The sequence below is a fragment of the Macadamia integrifolia genome, chromosome 9 (assembly GCF_013358625.1).
Source record: "Macadamia integrifolia cultivar HAES 741 chromosome 9, SCU_Mint_v3, whole genome shotgun sequence".
In the NCBI taxonomy this organism is placed as follows: Eukaryota; Viridiplantae; Streptophyta; class Magnoliopsida; order Proteales; family Proteaceae; genus Macadamia; species Macadamia integrifolia.
In genome coordinates, this window is record NC_056565.1 from 36,921,119 (window position 1) to 36,941,790 (window position 20,672).

Sequence of the window (20,672 nt, forward strand, 5' to 3'; positions counted from 1 at the left end):
AGATGTTCCCATGTAGTAAACACCAACCCAAACATTCACAGGTATGCAAGCACACAAATATGGCAGCCCTCACCAGTCAGTACCATCCATGATCCAACATTGATCCAGAGGATGCTGAAGCCAAAGAGAAGAGGGTTATTCAGGAAAATGGAGTTTGGCCACAGTTCCATCAAATGATTCGTTTATCCAGTAGCACCATCCTATTGGGCCACAGAAAGCTAAAACCAAGGCAAAGCACAAGGCCACAACAACTCACACTACCACACTTCCACACTTCATGGTTCATGCCTTTATAAAATGGCAGTGAAGTCCCACTGCTTAACACAATATTATAGAATGCAGCTTGGATATTTTCTTTGAAGATGGAAGTGAAACTACAGCATTAATAATGATGAAATAAACACACTTGTTTATTTTAGTTTAAGGCATCAAGGTCAACTAAAAGATATATAATCAACTATAAGCTGCCCTAATAGGGGCCTTTATATACAAAAAATGAGAAAGCCAAATGCCTAAAACCCGATTGCTAAAGATGGGTTTTAATGAGCCTTCGCCTTACTCTCCGAACATCACAATAATCAAGAATTTGAAGTGTCTTGCTCCATATCCTCTGATGCTGAAAATCCACCAGCTCCTCTCTCATCATCTGAATCGTCATTCTTCACTGGAATTTCAGACTTCTTCAAACGCACTGGACCAACCCTTCTCTGGTGTTCTGGAACCAACAATAGATCCCCATAAATCTATTTATTGAATCTCTCAAAGAAAGAAACTTTAAAAGCACATTAAAATAGAGAAAGACTAAGAAGATGATACTTTTACTATTAATTGCACTGCGAGTATACGTCAAGAACTCATCCCAATTGAATTGCATTAGTTCTTGCTTCTCTTCCTCTGAGAGCTCAAAGTTGGGTTCTCTCCCACACATAAATGCCGCCCTGTAAAGATACAAAGATACTAATATGTAAACTACTGTCATGCATCCAAACTATTTGGAACTATTCTCTTTGGATAATTCAACTCCATGAGAAGAGAGATGGGAACTTGACACGACAAGACATAATAGTTTTCTTCCCCTGGCAATCACCTAAATGCAACTGTGTGTTTTCACCTCATACCACTGCATACAAGGCTAGCTCTCTCCATTTCACTTATTCTTGTCTAATAGTGTGGATATACATCAGCATCTGACATGTATAGATACAGAAAGAAAAAGACAAAGAGGCAGTCATCTTTTACATAGATGGAAAGGAGGTGTTGGAATAACAAATTCATGGTTTTGCATTAGAAATTCAAAACATAAATTTTGGCACATTTACTATATATATATGGGATCTAAACGATACCTCTATAGGTGGATTTAGAAGTTGACACACCTTTATTTAATAGCCCTTTTCTAAATTAGGGGTATAAAAGGAATTTCTAAAAATAATTTGAATGTGACTTCAGATTATGTCATTATCAAAAGCTATTGTTGTCTAGCACATTTTTCAAGTATACATGTGAAAAGACAACATTTACCCTCATCGGAAAAGAAATGTGTGTTGTACTAAAAAGTTAAGAAAATAAGGTTACAAATAATTTGACACCTTAACGGGTGTCAATAAAAAAAAAACCCTATATATATATATATAGGGATAGGTGTCATATAATTTGTAACCTTGCTATTTCTTTTCTTTTAGTATTACACACATATTTTTCCAAAGAGGGTAAATATTATCATTTCACTAGCGTATTCGAAATATGTTCATGACAATGACACCGTTTGATAATGACATAATGATATGTCACTTTCAAATTATGCTTGAAAACCCTTTTATGCGCCTAACTTAAAAAAACTTTTGAAAATAAGACACAAGGGGCTTCTAAAAGGTGTCAAGTTCTACATACACTATATATATGTATTAAAAATGTGGAGCTTGCATAAATTTTTGTGGACTTCAGAGGTTTTGATGTTGTTCCCAATATTAAGATGGTCTGTCTTCCACACCAATAGAATATGGCAGGAAAGATTGTCAAGAGCAAGGATTGAAGTATCGGTATCGGTCAGCTAAATTTAAGATATGTATTGGAGGCTATCTTATTGTATTAGAGATACGCTGAAGATGCGCACATAAATGGACATGATATACATTTTTATACACTTTTACACAGAAAAAAAAAAAAAAAAAAACATGTATCATGCATAAACACTAAAATGAAGAACATCATACTGAGAGACAAGTGTATTCAACTGAAATTGTTCAACTAGATGAGGTTTCTTACATGTAGTAATAGTCTATTGTCGACTTTCTAAGAAATTTTAAAATCTATAAACAAATTGATGTAATAAATCATATTTGATGCAACGTTCTAATTTGCTTTTTACCTAAATCTACTCAAACATAGTAAAAAAATAAACAAACTTAATTGTTTGATCTTGCCATCCAGCTTTTTATAAAAAAATACTACTAGAACACTGCAAAATGGATGGCAGTAACTGGATCAATTTCTGATCATTTACACTGATGTTGTGATGTAGACCACTTGTAAATTGTGCCACATGCTCACAGGGCCAGGATCACATCAAACTTAATTGTTTGATCTTGCCATCTAGCTGAAGTTGAAGTGTTTCCGAGGAAAGAAAGAGAGAGAGAGAGAGAGAGATGCATCTCGGACTAAATTCTTTTAAAAGAAGAGATCAAAATTCAATAGAGAGATCATACCATTGAAGGGTGCATCTTGAAATATCTTGCGTTAAGAAGGACATAAATTGTCACGTAAAATAAATGGCAGAAAAAGGCTAGGAAAGACAAAGGTGAAAGACACAATAGATATGCTGAAAATTTTATAGTTGGTCAAGTAATATTGATGCTTCCTACACTTGCTTCTAGTCCCTGACTAGATAGTTCACACAAATGCTCTATGCATTTTCTTGTGCATCACGCGACAAACTTAGCAACTTGAGCAATCATGACATGAGATACAATGTTCAAATTTGTGGAAGGATCAACACATGGCTTGTTGCAAGGACAAACAACATTAAATGGAAATGATGACATTAGTTGTCGTGATGATTCTTATAGAAATTAAGAATTAAATGGAAGGCACAAATCAAATGGAAGACAGTTACCTAGCTGTAAGGACTTAGCAAATGTAAACTGGAGGAGATGATCAAGATGAGGATGCCATGATTCATGACAAGGAGGATATAAAAGAATGGTAAATCAAGATTGTGAAATCTGTTGGGTAAGTGCAGTTGTTTATCAAATTTGGGAAACTTAAGTATTGCCAATGACAAGAATGAGCTATGTTTCGAAAGTGAAATGGGTTCTGTAGATATGTATCTAAGTATTGATGAGTATCGGTATCAGTTACGTATTGATAAGTATCGGTTTGAACCGATACGCATGTAATTCAATGCTCGGGGCTCAATTGTATGTATCGAACGTATCGCTACGAATCAAAGGATATAAAAGCAGACCAAAAATGACCTAAAGATTAGTTGTGAGGAAAGACATGCACAGATTAAGCCTTGCCTAAGGATGGTATAGAATAGAGCGGATTGAAAGGCCGATATCCAGGTAGTAAACCCCATTTAGCTGTGTTCTACTTCGTTATTATTTTTGTGATTAATTTCCTTTCACTATTACTTTTCCTTTTCCTTGTCCTTGCTTGGATCTATGTAGCAAACCCCATTAAGTTGGGATAAGGTCCTGTTGTTGTTGTTGTTGTTGTTGTTGTTGAGAGGATTGGTACGTATCAATGACTATCGAAGAGTATCAAAACGTATCGGCCAATACGGTACAACACACCAATACTCCTCGATACATAGAAAAAAAAAATACAAAAATAATGTATTGTATCGGTGGGTATTGTATCAATGCTGACCAATATCAATATTTATAGGCCGATATGGTACGATACACACCAATACTTTAAACCATGGCCAAGAGTATGACAAAAGTTCCTGTTCAAAATACTTCTAACAGGAATTTCTTGACAACGGGGTGCAAAGTTGGGTTCTATCATAAAGTCCCAAAACCATGCAAAGAATTTCCCTACCCGGTTAATAAATGGATGATTGCTAACAATTGTGTCCTTGTTTAATGAAATTGGAGGTTCGTAAAGGTGCGATCTGGTAACACGAAGAGAAACATGTCATTATTTCACATTTGAATGAACCCTAGCTCAATGATTCAGCCTGAATTACGAGCTATTCACAGTGTCTCTCCCCCCCCCTTTCTTTACTTTTACACAAACCGACAGAGCTTGCCAGAGAAGAAATTAGGGCCAAGAAATTTTACCCCAGAGAGAGACCTGAACTTGAGGAGTTGGAGTTGCAGCGACTTCTTCCTTTGAAGTCACCGCTTGGAGAGTTGCAGTTGAGACCGTTACTTGATGAGAGAGAGGCAAGGAGACTTGAGCTTGACCCGAAAGAGAGATGCCTGAGCTTTGCAAGAGAGCAAGAGAGATGCTTGGAGCTTTCAGGAGTTGCAACGAGTTCTTCCTGGAGTTGCCGCTTGGAGAGGAGTAGAGAAATATCGGAGTGCAAACTATCGGGAATTTGGAAAGTTGTGCATGGGTAGGGCTGTATCCATAAGGATTTTTGTCAATGTTTTCCCCTCACTTTGTTTCAAAAAACAGAAAAAATAAGTCAAGAGTAGTTTCTCCATTCCTATATCTGGAAACAAAAATAGGCACAAATTTCTCTTTTATTTCAATAAATAAGTGAAACGAAACAGAAAAATCAAATGGAAAAGAGGGTGTTTTTCCGTTTCTAAGCACAGAAAAAGGGGAAAACACGTTTCTGGAAACAAAATCAAACGGGCCTTAGAGTGACTAAAAAATTCACAGCTGGCACTTTCCAAATCACAATTTTACGATGTCCCACCACAATCAAGAAGATTCCTTTAGTCCAACCTTCACTCCAAGGGGCAGTTTCTAAATGCTTTTGGTACACATCTCTAATGAAACCAACCAAATTAACTGTTTTGAGTTTCTGAAGTCTCTTATAGATGAAGAGATTATTCTATATTGTAATTATCATTCTGAACTGACAAGCATTCCATTAGGAGACACCACTGGATCTATGAAGGACGTTTATGATAAATATTTATTTTCTCCTCTAATTATGATCTGGCCAGAGCCTCCCTGACCAAGCTTAACAAAATATTTATATAATAAAGTTCTACATTGTGGTATATCAACAGAAGAGGATACTCACTCTCATTATGGAAAGCAGGATCATCTAGAATTAGTTGGAAGGAAAATCATAACTGTCTGCATATTTACTGCTAAGAAGTACTAATAAGCTAGGACCTTCAGATCTCAAGAGGAGCATAGTGATTGAACTTCTCACAGTACACCATGTTATGCTAAACTATCATAGATTAGTAACTTCAGAAAAGAGGATGTAAGTACCTGTCATACAAACGTGCAGCTTCTTCTTGTGAACCAACAGTTCCCAAGTGGATTTGCTTCTTGTCAACTTTTATAGCTGCCTGCCATTTCATATTCTTGAAATAGACACCTCTCATCATACAAGGCTCTTGATTTTCCAAATGCTTCCTCCTCCGGTGTCGCTTTCTTCGTTTGATTGCTTGCCCTACAATTAGCAGGAGTGTAGATTAGTTGAACAGCCAAATGTCAACACAAAAACACAGAAGAGATGATATTATGGTAATATATCACTCATTATACAAATACATATAATAATTAATGAGGGAGGGGAGCCCGAACAATGAGTGAGATACCAGTTTGGAATAGCTAGAATTCTAGCCTTGTGTCGGGACCTACGGGCCAAGAGACACACATTTAGATGAAGAAAAAAACTTACAGATAAGCGAACAGAATGTATTCAATCAATTATCATATGCTTAATTAGCAATAAAACTGAGTTAGACAGAAACTTCCAAACTCTAAGGTAATTTATTTCTTTTTTCCTTTTCCCCTTCTTGTTATGTATTAGTAACAAGACCGAAAGAACATTCAACTAATATATCACTCTAATTCTGAAGTACAAACCGTTTCCCATGCTGGTCACAACCAGTCATCATAATGGAACTTAACATTGACTAAATATCATATGGCATCGAAATTCTTGCTAAATCAAAATAAAAAAGTTAGAAGGTAAATAATGGACACTAAAAAGACACCAGATGGCCTAAGCCCTAAGGCACCCACAGACAAGATTGAAGCGGAACAAAAAGATGCAGCAGAAGGAGAGAAGGAGCTAGAAAAAAGATCAAAGCTCACTTTGTGAATTTTGAGTTAGCTATCCCTTCTTCAGATCCTTCTTTGGATTTGCAAATAATTGCAATACCAACTGAAGCATCAGGAGGCACTTTGTTAATGAGGGAAATGATACCTGTGAAAACCATGAAACATCATCCAGTAGGTAGAGGTTCAGACTATCTGCTGTCAGGTCATGTTAGAGACCAGGGCAGAGGACAAATTGTGCAGATAGTGGAGACATACTACAGCATCAGCAAAGAGAATTGATATTTAACCTCGCCTTCTATTGGATGCATATTTGATATCCTCTCCAATTCTCATTTTGGATCATTATTTTTCTAGACACTATGTGGAGTTCTTGTTCCCAAGAAAGCGGCCCTGTGGAGACTTTCTTTACTTCTCCCTTTTTTCCCTTCTTTTTTTTTTTTTTTTTTTGGGGGGGGGGGGGTGTGTTGGGGGGGTTTGGAATATGCCAGTCTGTGGAGTGTTGGTTCTCTAGACGATGTTCTATTTTGGGTCTGTGGTGAGATTTGATGAGAGCTCTACTCTCTCCCTCTCTTTCTTATGTTTTCTTTTCCAGACTCTTCAGCTTCCCTTAATTTTATCACTCTCATATAATTTTCAAGTTTTTATATAAATAAAAGGATGGCATATGCCATTAGTAAGGTCAGGCACAGCTTTTATTCACTTTTCTTTTGATTTGGATCCTAGATGACATTGATACTCAGTCCAGCATTGGACACAATAAGCAGCCACAGCTGAGCTCTTAATTCATTTTCTTCTGTTAAGTGTAGTCACAGTTCTGTCAGTTATTGTGTTTTGTATTCTATTGTTGGTCTTGGTAACTAGTTAGTGAAGGGTATTTGGGTACTAGACAGCTTAGTTATGTTAAGTCAGTTGTTAAGTTCTTTTGGTTAAATAAATACATTACTAAGCCCACGGTTTGAGTAAGATGTTCACAACTCAACCGTGGGCAGAGCTCTCTCCATTGTTGCTGGTTATTAATGCTTTTATACTGTAATATGCTATCAGAGCATTAAGATCCAGTGATTATCTTATTTCTTTCAACTTGAGAGTCCTCCTTGGGGCTTCTCCTTTGTGGTCTACAGCAACCAATACTGTATAAGGTTTTTGTCTGAAACCTTAGTTGATACGATGAAGAGCTAGGGTTTCCTTCAGCTATGAAAATTCTCCCAAGTAATCCATTGATGATGCTTATCGATTGAAGCTGGCGATACCTTTTTTTTTTTTTTTTTTTTTTTTGGCAGATATTGATTCCTCAATTACTTGCAATCTGCCCATCAGATCACCCTAATTTTTTAGGGCATTGAAGTTCTCATTGGAGAAGTCCTTCGACATTGATATGTTGCTGATTCCAAGTTACTCAAGCGAAGTAATTGCAAATGTGCTATTGATTGTGTTGTTATGTATCTGGAATTGCTGGCAGAAACTTTTCTTGAAATTAATCCAGATCTGTCCCTTGGATATGCATGAGTTTTCAAGACTTTGAAGACACTTCTGCATAGGCCCTTCGATCTGAGTCTTGGATCTACTGCAACCACAAGTTCTCTTGTACAGCCTATGACACTCTGATTTGGCTCTTCTTTGGATGAATCAATTTCTCCACAGTATCTCACACCAGGCCATCTAATTTCAGCAATTATTTAGGGCAGTGATTTTTGAGACAATTATTGGTTTCAGTTCCAGTGGTAAACTAAACCTTCTCTCCATTCTCTTGGTTTCGGGTAGTCGATCAACAGTTTCGGATTTTGTTTGAGATCCGGCTCCGAGGGTCATAGAAGAAACTGCTTTTTGCGATGCATTCTGTAAGGGCTTTTCGTTATAGGCTTTGGCCCTCTGTGGAAGGCTTTTCAACTTCAGTTTGGAGACAATCTAGTGCTTGGTTTACTGTGTGTCTTATTTTCTGGGTTTCAGGTTCAGCATTGATCTCCTTTATTGCTGGTGGTAGGACCTTCTTCGGCTCAGTATTCTATTGATCTCAGTTGCCTTATTTATTGCTGTTTTTCTATTTTCATACTTAGGGAGTCCAAGCCTCCTGTGGACAATATTAATGTCCAGATAACCTCTATCAAGTTAAACGTGCTATATCACAGCCAAACAAAAGATTGATTTTTTACTATGACTCCACCTGATCCCACTCATTCTGATTACAAGGATTGGAAAACTGAGAATGCTACTTTACTCTATTGGCTGTGGAATAGCATGGAGCCCTCTGTGGCTGCCAATGTCATGTTTCATAAGACTGCAAAGGGTGTCTAGGATGAACTCAAAGAGAGTTTTTGTCAAGACAAAAATATGTCAAGGATATATTACTAGTATGAAAATCTCTTCTCTTTCAAGCAGAATAGGAAGTCTGTTGGTGACTACCAAACTACACTTAAAAGGCATGTGGGAGGAACTCAATGTCTATCAGCCTCTCTCCATTGACATTAATGTTCTCAAATCCCAACGTGTTGAGTTCCTTTTTGCTAAGTTCCTGTTTGGATTGGACTGATCTTCAGCCTCTCAAGAGTCAAATATTAGCTGCTGAGAAGATCCCCTCTAAAAAGAGGCCCGCAGAAAAATTCAGTGGATCGTGTCCCCCACCCTGGTCAAACCTGATTCCACTACCTCTTCTAAGGATACATCCGCCTTCGTTGCTAGTAGTGGTGGCCATGGTCATGGTAATGGCATGGTTCAAGATCTCGGCATATCTCATTTTTTCAAAAAGGCGAGACGAGATGCATGGCGAGATATAAATTGTACAAAAACTCGACTGAGATCTCGCCAAATCTCACGAAATCTCACGAAATCTCACCTGTTTCTCTCTACTTTTTTGAAGAAAAAACACTAAGGAGCAAGGATTTTGGTGTTTTTTCTTGAGGATCTCCATTCCTACACTCATTGAAGCTTAAAGAGTAGAGAATATTACCTCCCCATCCACACTTGGAGTTACTTTTCTTATATATTATGTCTTTTAAATTCTTATGATTATGTTGTGTCATGTGTTGATTTTGGAATGTGGATTGTGGAACAGAGCATACTAGCCTAAGGTCCGAAGAGTCGGAGACTACTTATATAGGTATGAAGTCAAATTACAATTTTAGGTTTGATTTTTAAAAAACTAATGTTTCCATTGTGTTTAGAACGCCTAAAATAGTGTAAATACCAACTTTCAGGGGGCTACAAAGACCATTTAGCCACCAAGACCAACCACCAAGTCGACCGGGAAAAAATACATGATCTCGGCAAGATCTGGAGAGATCTCTCTCTTTTGGATTAGCGAGATGGGGGGCGAGAGTGAGATCTTTAACCTCGAGTAATGGTGCTCCTAGTAGAGGTCGTGGTTCAGGGAGATGTCATGGTTCAAGCATGGTGGTGTTTCATCTCACACTGATATGATCAATCAACTCCTCAAATGAGTTCAGAAACTTGAGACATCCTCTTCCACATCCATGGCTAGCTTAGCCCATTTAGGTATACCTACATGTCTCACTCCCTGGGTCATTGACTCAAACGCATCCTCAAATATGACTGGTAACTGGTAAGCAACTTTTGTTCTCTTCATTTCAGCAGTCTGACTCTCCATCACAAGTTATTCTTGCCGATGGATCTCTTACTAATGTTATTGGTCATTGTGTTGTTCCTTTGTCTTACGTGCTTTCATTATCTATTGTACTACATGTTCCCAAATGTCCTTTTAATCTCTTATTAGTTAGTCAATTTAATAAACAGCTTAAATGCTCCATCATATTTTCTCCTTCTCATTATTGTGTTTTTCAAGATCTCAAGACAAAGATGATGATTGGTGGAGGGCATAAGAGGGATGGCCTATACTACTTTGATGTTGCTTCCTCATCTGGCTGAGGCACCTTCTCTTTCCAAGCTACAACATATGAACCCTGAGAGTGAAGCTTGTGAACTTGGCAAGCATCATTGTACAGTTTTTCTGTCTCGCAGTGAGTCTAGGAGTCGGTCTTTATTTTCTTTAGTTCATTCAGATTTTGGGGCCCATGTAGGGTCAAGAGTCGGTCTAACTTTTCTTATTTTGTTTCCTTTATTGACTATCAGTCTCGCATGAAACGGTTGTATCTTTTAAAAGAGCGATCTGAATTTGTATGTCTCTAAACAATTTTATAGTGAATACAAGCACAGTTTGGTTTTTGATTGAAATTTTTGCGTATTGATAACGCTCTTGAGATTACCAAACATGAGATTTCATCTTTTTGTTCTGACAATGGCATTATTCACCAAACCATCTATTCTTATACATCTAAAAAAAGAAAGGTGTGGCCAGAGCAGAAAACCAACATTTCTTAAACATTACTAGGTCTTTCATGTTCCATATGAATGTCCCAACAGTTTATTGGGGTGATCCTATATTGACCGTCTGTTTTCTAGATTAACTGGATGCCATCCTCTGTCCTTCAAAATACCATTTTCCGTTGTTTTTCCTTGCAATCCCTTGTTTAGTTTACCTCCCCGCATTTGGATGCCGTTTTGTCTATAATCTTTGTCCTAACCTCGATAAATTGTCTCCTTGGGCTACCAAGTGTGTTTTTCTTGGTTAGTCCAGCACCCAAAAGGGATACCGGTTTTTTTTTATCCTAATACTTGTCAACAATTTGTTAGTGTTGATGTCACTTTTTTTTCCGAGAACACACCTTATTTTGGTGCCTCAGTTTCTGTTTTAGGTCTCGCCTCTCCTACTCTCCTACCTATTCGTCTACTCATTCCTCTTAAGGATTCGGACCCCAAACCTACAGGGGTGACCTTACAGGTATATAGGTGCCGCCCTAAACAATCACTATATAGGATTCTGACTCTTAGCCTTAAGATTCTCCCTTCGATGTTGATATACCTATTTCCATTTGGAAAGGTACTTGATCCTACACTTAAAACTCTTTAAATTTCCTATAGTACAAATTATGTTTTTATTTCTCATTTGTCTGCTCCCCTTTGTCAATTTTCTCTATCTCCCACATCCCACTCCGCTCCTACCTATTACAAAAATGCTTTTTCCAACAATGGGTGGAAAACTACAATGCATGTGGAAAATGGAAATGGATGCTTGCTACCTCGCAAGACTTGAATATTGGTAGATCTACCTTCCGATAAGGACCTTAAATGGTGTCGTTGGGTGTATGCTATTAAGTATATCATTAACGGTTCAGTAGAAAAGTCGAAAGCTCATCTAGTAGCTAAGGGCTACACTCAGACCTATGTGGTTGACTACTTTGAGGCATTCTCCCCATTTGCTCAGTTAAATTTTGTGTAAATCTTGATATCTTTAGCTATTAATCTTGTTGTAACAATGGGTTTTAGGGAAAGTGTCAGTTGCCAACGAACCTTAAGGGGTTTAATGGTCTTTGTAATCCTCTAGAACTTTCTCACCATTGTTATAAGTAAAGAGGCTAGTCATATTTGACGCAAATTATTATCCAATCCAACATAGTATCAGAGCCATAGGATCCAAAACCCTAAGGTCTCTCTCTCTCTTCTCCATCTCTTTCTCTCTTTTTTCGTTTCTCTCTCTCCCAGCGCCTCCTTCCATCTACGCCTCCCTCCATCTCTCTCAATATGCTTCTCTCTTGTAGTGGAGATTCTTAAACCACCAAGAGGGTTTCTAGCCTCCATCCATCCTTCCCCTGGGCTCTCAGACTCTCTTCTACAATGATCTGAGAGACCTAGACCCTTTTTTTCATCACGTTTTCAAGGTTTTTTTTCTTTAAAACAGTTTTTTCATTGTCAAGATGCTTTTTCCCTGCTCGATGCTCCAATCGTCTTGATATTTATTGTGATTGGTGCTTCTTATCCTTGTAGTGGTATATACCAACCACTTTTCTGTTTGAGGTCTCTGTTCAAGAACTATCCCCAAAATCAATTTCTCAGGGTTTTTTCCCTTTATCGATTTTCGGGTTTTCTAGCCTTTTCTAGGTTTTTGGTGCTCTCTCAATCTCCAGCTAGTGTCTATTCTATTTGTATAGCCCCCTTGAGTAGCAACCATGTCTACCAGCTCGTCTACTTCTACTAATGGAGACACCACAACTCTTCCTACCTTTACTCCCTATGCTATCAAGCTTGATGGCACAAACTACCTTATTTGGTCACACTCAGTCTGCATATCCATCAAGTCCCATGGCTATTACGGGTATCTCACTGGAACCACGAAGCTTTCGACCATCGATCTTAAGATTCACAAGTGGGAGTGTACCAACTCTCTGGTTATGTCCTTCCTTATCAACTCCATGCTGCCACGACTTTCACATGGCTATCTCCTCCTTCACTCCACTGCGAAGATTTGGAAGTTTGTCTAGGATATCTATTCCCAAGCAAAGAATGATGCTCAAGTCTTTGAGCTTTGCCTGGAGGTTTGTGATCTGAGGAGAGAGGGCTCACTTTGTCACAGTACTACTATGAGTTGCGGACACTGTGGACTGAGCTTGACTTCTATGAGTATACTCCTTCCACCCTTGCAGATGTCACCAGTTTTCATAAGCGAGAAGATAAGATCCGGGTTATGACTTTCTGGAAGGTCTGAATGTGGAGTTTGATAGTTGCGTCCCAGGTTTTGAGTCATGACACCTTTCCTACCTTGGATCAAGTATATGCTGTGACAATTAAGGGACAGAAAACGTACCACTATGCTTCCACAACCTGCTACCATTCCTACTGACAGATCTGCACTTAGTCCCTCAGAGCAGCCCCATAGTCTGGTGGCTTCTCTACTAGGATTCCACTAAAGTGCGATTACTGCGGGAAGGAACCTCACACCAAGGAGCACTGTGGGAAACTTCATGACCGCCCTACTGATGCATATGGCAAAGGGTGAGGGAAGGTTCGTTTCGGTACTGCTGGGTAGGCTAACCATACTAAGAGCCCTGACTCTGACTCTGCTCCTAACACCTCAGCAACCTCGTTATCATCTGATAAGCTTACTGTCCTCTAGCGTCTTCTAACACGTCCGAACTCTTCTGCACCAACCACTGCAAGCTCTACTCATTCCACCCCTTCTGGTCAGGTGTTTATCCCTTCTACCCCTTGGATTATAGACTCTGGGGCTTCTGATCATATGACAAGCCGCTTCCCTCTTTTCTCATAGAACACTACTTGCCCTGGTAATAGTAAGGTCAAGTTGGCTAACAGGACTTATTTCACTATTCAGGGAAAGGGCTCTGTTAGCTATACCCCTTCTTTATCCCTTTTTACTGTATTGCATGTTCTTTCTTTTCCCACTAACCTTTTGTTTATTAGTAGTCTTACTTCTAGTCTTAATTGCAAAGTCACCCTTTTCCCTTCTCATTGTTTTTTTCAAGATCTGGTGACAGGGGCAATGATTGACTCCGATAGGGTACCTGGTGATCTTACCTGCTTGATGATGACTCAACATTGGTCTCTAGTCAAGCTCTTCAGACTTCTTCTACGTCGCTTCCCATCTCTGAGTTACTACAATGGCATCGTCTGTTGGGATATCCCCCTCTGGGAACGTTAGCTAGGGTTTTCCCTCCTTTTAAAAATTATAATTCGAGTCAATTTTTTTGTTAGGCATGTGTTTTGGCCACAAAGGCTTCATTGCTCTTTTATCGCTCTCAAAGCAACAACCTCGATCTTCTCTCAATTGCTACTCGTCCTTCCTCAATTATGCTATCATGTCCACATCTGGAATCTCTGCACAGGATATGGAACTCAATCTTTCTTTCTATGGAGCATCCAGGAATAAGAAGATTCAATCGGATGACAAATTCTTCCGTGGTCTAAGGAAATCAAAGGTCCGCATCCACAATTTCATTTATATCGAATCAACATATCAGAATAGCTTATATAGCCATGATTCAATTCAGGTCCACTGACTTTTGATTGATTGATACATTCTGATATTTGGGGTCTATCCCGCTATGTGCCTGTCAATGGTTATTACTACTTTGTCTCTTTTACTGATTGTCATTTTTGTACCACCTAGGTTTATATAATGTGAACTAAGGGTGAGACCTATTATTTTCAGCAGCTTTACCGTATGGTTTAGACTCAGTTCGGTGCTACCATTAAGATCCTTCGAAGCGACAATAGTAGTGAATATTTCGAAGGGTCCTTTCAGGCTTATCTTTCTGATCATAGAATGATCCATCAGACTAGTTATGTGGATATACTGACTCAAAATGGGGTTGTTGAGAGGAAGAATCGCCACCTTTGTGAGGTAGCACGCTCTCTTATGTTTGAGATGCATGTTCCTCCCCAGTACCGGAGTGATGCGATTGTCACTGCTGCCTTCCTTATCAACCAAATGCCTTCTTGGGTCCAATCCTTCCACTCCCCTTTGGATTTTCTCCAAGGTTCTGCTGCTTTTCCTATTCCTCCTAAGGTATTCGGTAGTGTTTGTTATGCTCCCGATCATCATCCTCATGGAAAGTTTGATCCTCTTCGTCTCCAGTCTGGGGTATGCTCTTAGTCAGAAAGTCTATCGGTGTTCTCATCCTCCCACTTGGCATTGATTTGGGACTATGGATGTTGTCTTTCCCAAATCTGCGTCATACAACGATGTGACACCTCTTCATGGGGAGTCTCCTTCCACTATGGAAGATGTGCTGCCGCCTCTTGAAATTGCTATGCCTGCCAGTATCTTGTTTCAGGGGAGAGTGACTCCTACTTTGCTTTGGATAGAGATACGTGTTTATAGTCGCAGAGAGCAGACTTGGACTACTACACATTCAGCATCTACCCTACCTTTCCAGTTGTCTCCTCTTGAGCCTGATCTTGTCCCCTTGGACCCAGGTAAATCTCCTTCTCCTTCTCCTTCTGTTGATCAATCTCTTGAGTTGCCTATTGCTGTTTGTAAAGGTACTAGGTCTTATACTTTACATCCTATTGCTAAAATTGTTTCTTATGACTCACTTTCTCCTTCCTAATATAGTTTTGTGTCTTCTCTTTCCTCTGTGCCCATTTCTCATACCTGGAAGGAAGCTAGTGCAGACTCACAATGGCAGGCATCTATGGTTGAAGAGATGCAGGCTCTAAAGAAGAATGACACATGGGATCTGGTGTGTCTTCACTCACAAAAGAAGACAGTTGGATGTAAGTGGGTCTTCACAGTAGAACACAAAGCTGATGGTACAGTGGATCGGTACAAGGCCAGACTCGTTGCCAAGGGCTTCACTCAAACTTATGGGATTGACTACCAGGAGACTTTTGCTCCAGTTGCTAAGATGAACACAATTCGTGTTATCTTAGCTTGTGCCACCAACTTAGATTGGGATCTCCAACAGCTAGATGTGAAGAATGCCATTCTTCATGGGAAACTTGAGGAGAAAGTGTATATGGACATTCTTCCTGGGTTCATTTGCTCCAAAACCCAAAGGAAGGTATGCAAACTGAAGCATGCATTGTTTGGGCTGAAGAAATCCCCTCGTGCTTGGTTCGGGCGTTTCCATAAGGCTATGGTTGCTACAGGCTACTCTTAAAGCAATACCAACCACACTCCGTTCATCAAGAAATCTAGTGGGAAGATTGCAATCATAATAGCCTATGTAAATGAAATTGTTGTTACGGCCTTACGGGTGATCATTTGGCAGAAATCTCTCACCTCAAAAGATACTTGAGTGAGGAATTCAAAATCAAAGAACTAGGATAACTTCATTACTTCCTCGGAATTGAATTTACCAAGTCTTCTCGTGGGATCTACTTGTCTTAACGGATGTATGTGCTTATCTTCTTTTTAGAGACAGACATGTTAGGTTGTAAGCCAACAGACACTCCTATGGAAGCTAATGGTCACCTGAGTACCAAAAAAGGTGATCTTGTGGATAAGGGGAGATATCAGAGATTAGTGGAGCTCTTGATCTATCTTTCTTGTACACCCCTGACGTAACGTTTGCCGTCAACCTGTTTAGTCAGTACATGCATGATCCCTACTCGACTCACATGGAAGTTGTGCTACGTATTCTCCGGTACATGAAATATGCCCCAGGACGTGGCATTCTTTTTTCTCCTCATGATCACCTTTAGGTGGAGAGGCCCTCACAGACGCTGATTGGGCAGGTTCCCCTGATGATCGCAGGTTTACCACTGGTTATTGTACCTTTATTGGTGATAACCTTGTTACATGGCAAAGGAATAAGCAAGCCGTGGTTACCCATTCAAGTGCCAAAACAGAGTTCCGTGCTATGGCATATGACATTTGTGAGCTCCTATGGCTTCATAGTCTTCTCACAGATTTGACTGTCCCTACCACCCTTCCTATAAAGCTCTTTTGTGACAGAAAATCTGCCATTAGCATTGCTCACAACCCTATCCAGTATGATTGAACCAAGCATGTGGAGATCGATCAACACTTCATCAAAGAGAAGTTGGTTATGAATCTTATCACTGTGCCTTTTGTTCACAATAGTGAACAACCGGCTGATGTATTTACTAAAGGTTTTAATAGTAAGATGTTTGATCCAATTATCTACAAGTTGGGCATACGTGATATCTATGCATCAACTTGAGGGAGTGTTGTAATAATGTGTTTAAGGGAAAGTGTCAGTTGCCAAACGGACCCTAAGGGGTTAATAGTCTTTGCAATTCTCTAGAACTTTTTTCTCCATTGTTATAAATAAAGAGGGCTAGTGTCATATTTGACACAAGTCATTACCCTATCCAACAAATCTTGATTGGCCCCTTTACCAGTTTGACATCAAGAATGTTTTTTGTATGGTAACTTGTAGCAAAAGGTCTATATAGAACAACCTCTTGGATATATTGCTCAAGGAAATGACACTAGTAAATTTTGTAGGTTGCACAAAATCATTTATGGTTTGAAACAGTCCCCACCATGTGGTTGATAAAGTTAGCAAAATTGTTGCTACATATGGTTTTTCTGTGTTATTCAAATCACTCAGTTTTTGTTCGACGTCAAGACTCTAAAGTTATTTTAATAGTCATTTATATTGGCATCATTGTTTTTGGTAATAATCTGTTTAGGATTCACAGGTTGAGACTTACTTACAATAACACTTTCAGATGAAAGACTTGGACGCACTCTGCGCCTATAAATACTCCTATGGACCCTCATATAAAGTTTGGAGCATCTAATGACAAGGAATTTGAAGATAAACGTCAGTATTGAAGACTTTATGGTAAACTTTTATATCTTACCGTTAAACAACCTGATGTCTCCTTTGTTGTTGGTGTGATTATTCAGTTAATGCAGACACCTAAGCAAGTTCATTGGAAGGTAGCTTGTAGTATATTGAGATACCTTAAGAGTGCTCCGGGGAAAGGCCTTATTTATCCTCATTGTGGTCACATTAGAATTGTTGGTTACTTTTATGCTGATTAGGCTGGGGCTAATGGTGATCAACGGTCTACTACAAATATTTTACCTTCTTTGGATGTTACCATGTTACGTGGAGTAAGAAACAATTGTAGCTCGTTCGAGCGTTGAAGCTAAGTATCGAGCTATGGCTCACATTCCAACTGAGATGACGTGGCTTTAGTTCTTTGTTTAGGAGCTTAGTTATTATAACAACAAGCTGATGAAGCGGCCATTTACATTGCTAATAATCCATTTTTTCAGGAGAGGATGAAGATTATTAAAGTATATTGTCATTTTGTTCAGGATGAAAAGATGAAGAAGTAGATCTCCACTCCATTTGTCAACTCCAATAGTCAACTTAAGGATTTTCTTACCAAAGCACTATTTTATAATGTTTTTCTACAAGGGTGTTCCAAGCTGGGCATGGGTGATGTCATACTCCAGCTTGAGTGGCAATGTTAAGTGTAGTCCCAATTCTGTCAGCCATAGGTTTTGTGTTATGTTGTTAGTCCTCGTTAGTGATTAGTTAGAGAAGGGTATTTTGGGTACTGGATGGCATGGTTATGTTAAGTCGGTTGTTGAGTGATTTTAGTTATATAAATACATTACTAAGCCCACGGTTTGAGTAAGTTGTTCACAACTCAACCGTGGGCAAAGTTCTATTGTTCTCTTCTCTCACTTAACCTCTCTTCCTCTTCTTCCTCTCAATTCTTCTTCTCCACTGTTGTTGGTTATTAATGCTTTGATATTGTTACATGTTAAAGTGTCTAGGTACAATGTATCTAGGATTGTGACTCACCTGTGACTCATCCTTATGCTAAATGTAACCCTAATCCCTTATTATAAATAAAGGGGGGGGGGGCTCTGTCATATTAGACAAGCCAAATCATTCTTTAATATCTTATTCCAACTTGGTATCAGAGCCAAAGAACTTAAATAGCTTTTCTTTTCCGTGACTTCCTATAAGGCTCTCTCCATACCCTCTTGGGGCTCTGGTCTCCCTAGTCAAGCATAGTTGACTGAACCATGCATCGCGTCTGATTGCCTGGACCTATTGATATGTTCCGTCACCGCCACCTGATCGTGTCTCCTTGCTCATGCACTACCGCCACCTAATCGAGCTTCCCTGTTCATGCATCTTTACTCAAGCCTCCACACACAACCACTGCTGCTCTCATCTTTGCAGCTCTGCTGCTAGAACTACTCAACTATTACTATTGCTTGATCCTATACTCTGATAGCATTTGACCTTGATCTGATTGGTTCTCTACGACCATCTTCCTTGACCTCTTCTCCGACTCTATTACCGAGGGTGAATAAAGCACTATCATGGTCAGCTCTAAGAGTAGTGAGTTTCCTTGTGTTGGGACTTTTGTCCATCATCCCACTCTCTAACTAGGTCTATTGAAGCTGAATGGGTCTAATTACCCTCCCTGGTCACCTGCCTGCCTACTGGCCATACGGGGTTATCATTTTTCAGGATATTTGAATGGTGGCACGCCTCGACCATCTGAAGGTTCTTCTCTTAACAACTGGTTGGCCCATGATGCACTGGTAATGTCCTCTCTGCTTAATTCTATAAAGCCTACTATCAGCTCTAGCTTGTTCTAATGAACTCTACTCAGGAACCCTAGAGGTTGTGAAACAGACCTATGCCCAGACTAGAAATTATGCACAAATTTATGAACTGCATTGCCAGGTGCGTGAGACGTCTCAAAAAGATCTTTCTCTGTCTGCTAACAATGCCACTTTGAACTCTCTTTGTCAGCAACTCGAATTTAGCACTGTGCCTATGGCTTGTGCTCCTGATATTACAACTTTCTAGGATGAACGAGAAATGGAACGTGTATATGACTTTCTTACTGGTCTCAATCCGGAATATAATCCAATCTGTGTTTAGGTCCTTGGTTGTGACATGTTTCCCACATTACTCTAGGCCTACAATCTCCTTCAGCATGAGGACCACTGCCATTCTGTTATGATGCCAACAGTGACTCCTCCCCATTCTGCTTTGGTCTCCACTCTTGATGCCTCTTTGTCTACCACACCCACCAGAGAACCAGTTAAATGTGATTACTGTAGAAAACATCATCACACTAGGGAGATGTGTTGGAAGCTGCATAGTCTTCCAAAAGGAGGGGGTCGTGGTGGGAAACAAAGCTCTACCCAGCCCCAGGCTCACCTCTGTAAGACTGCTGATGCTGGTCCTCCACTACCAAACTCGTCTTCATCTGATCCTTTCTCCTCGGATCAGCTATAAGCTCTACAGACCATAATGTCCCAACTAGGGACCCCAACCCCTGCACTTGCCTCTCATCTCGCTCAGTCAGGTATTTTCCATGTTAGTTCTCCTTCTAGTCACTCTTGGCCCCTTGATTCCACCAACCTGAGCATATGACTAGCTCATCAGACTTGTAATGTTCCTACCTCCCTAGCTCTAGTTAGGATAAAGTCCGAGTTGCCAATGACTCCTTGTCTGCCATTTCTGGTAAAGGATTTGTCCAATGGTCCCCTACTATTTCTTTATCTTTTGTTCTTCAAATTTCTAATCTTTGTGCTATTACCGTCTTACTGTTGCATTCAATTTTTGTGTCTCATTTTACTCCACCCATTGCTTTTTTTAAGATTTTGTTGATAAGCACAATGATTGGTTATGGTAAGTTACGAGACGGGTTGTACTATCTGGAAGCAGTACCCACTACAGTGCCAACCCCTCTTTCTTCTCACACTCTTCTGGCTGATAGTGTCCTTCAACAAGTGCACCAATAGCATCAACCCCTTGGTCATCCTTCTTTTCGTACTTTACATTTATTAATCCCACAGTGAATAAAGCATTATAACCCTAACACTTCTAATTGCGAAACTTGTGAACCTTCCAAATACAATAGAACATCTTATTCTACTTCTTTCAATAAAAGTGAGCATCATTTTTTTGTTATGCATTCTGATGTGTGGGGTCCATCCCATGTTGTCATTCGTGATGGACCGGTGGTTTATTTCTTTTATCGACAATTGCACCCACTTAACTTGGGTCTTTCTTTTTCTTCATAAATCAGTGGCATTTCAATGCTTCTCGATTTTCCTCACCATGATCTAGACCTAGTTTGATGCCAAAGGTTGGGATCCTATTTAGTGAAAATGGGAAAAAATATATAAATGCTAGTCT

At 39.5% G+C, this 20,672-nt stretch overlaps 1 protein-coding gene across 3 annotated transcripts in view; it reads right to left on the bottom strand.

The window, feature by feature from the left end:
* Positions 1-329: 329 nt before the first annotated feature.
* Positions 330-20,672, bottom strand: part of LOC122088400 (ethylene-responsive transcription factor-like protein At4g13040) — a 31,811-nt gene continuing 11,468 nt past the window's right edge. For all 3 annotated transcript variants that reach the window (XM_042657665.1, XM_042657667.1, XM_042657666.1), the window contains 3 exons: positions 5,404-5,587; positions 817-938; positions 330-715 (listed from right to left, as the gene is read on the bottom strand). In XM_042657665.1, coding sequence (XP_042513599.1) covers positions 579-715; positions 817-938; positions 5,404-5,587 — 443 coding nt within the window. In that variant the 3' untranslated portion in view covers positions 330-578. The remainder of the gene's footprint in view (positions 716-816; positions 939-5,403; positions 5,588-20,672) is intronic.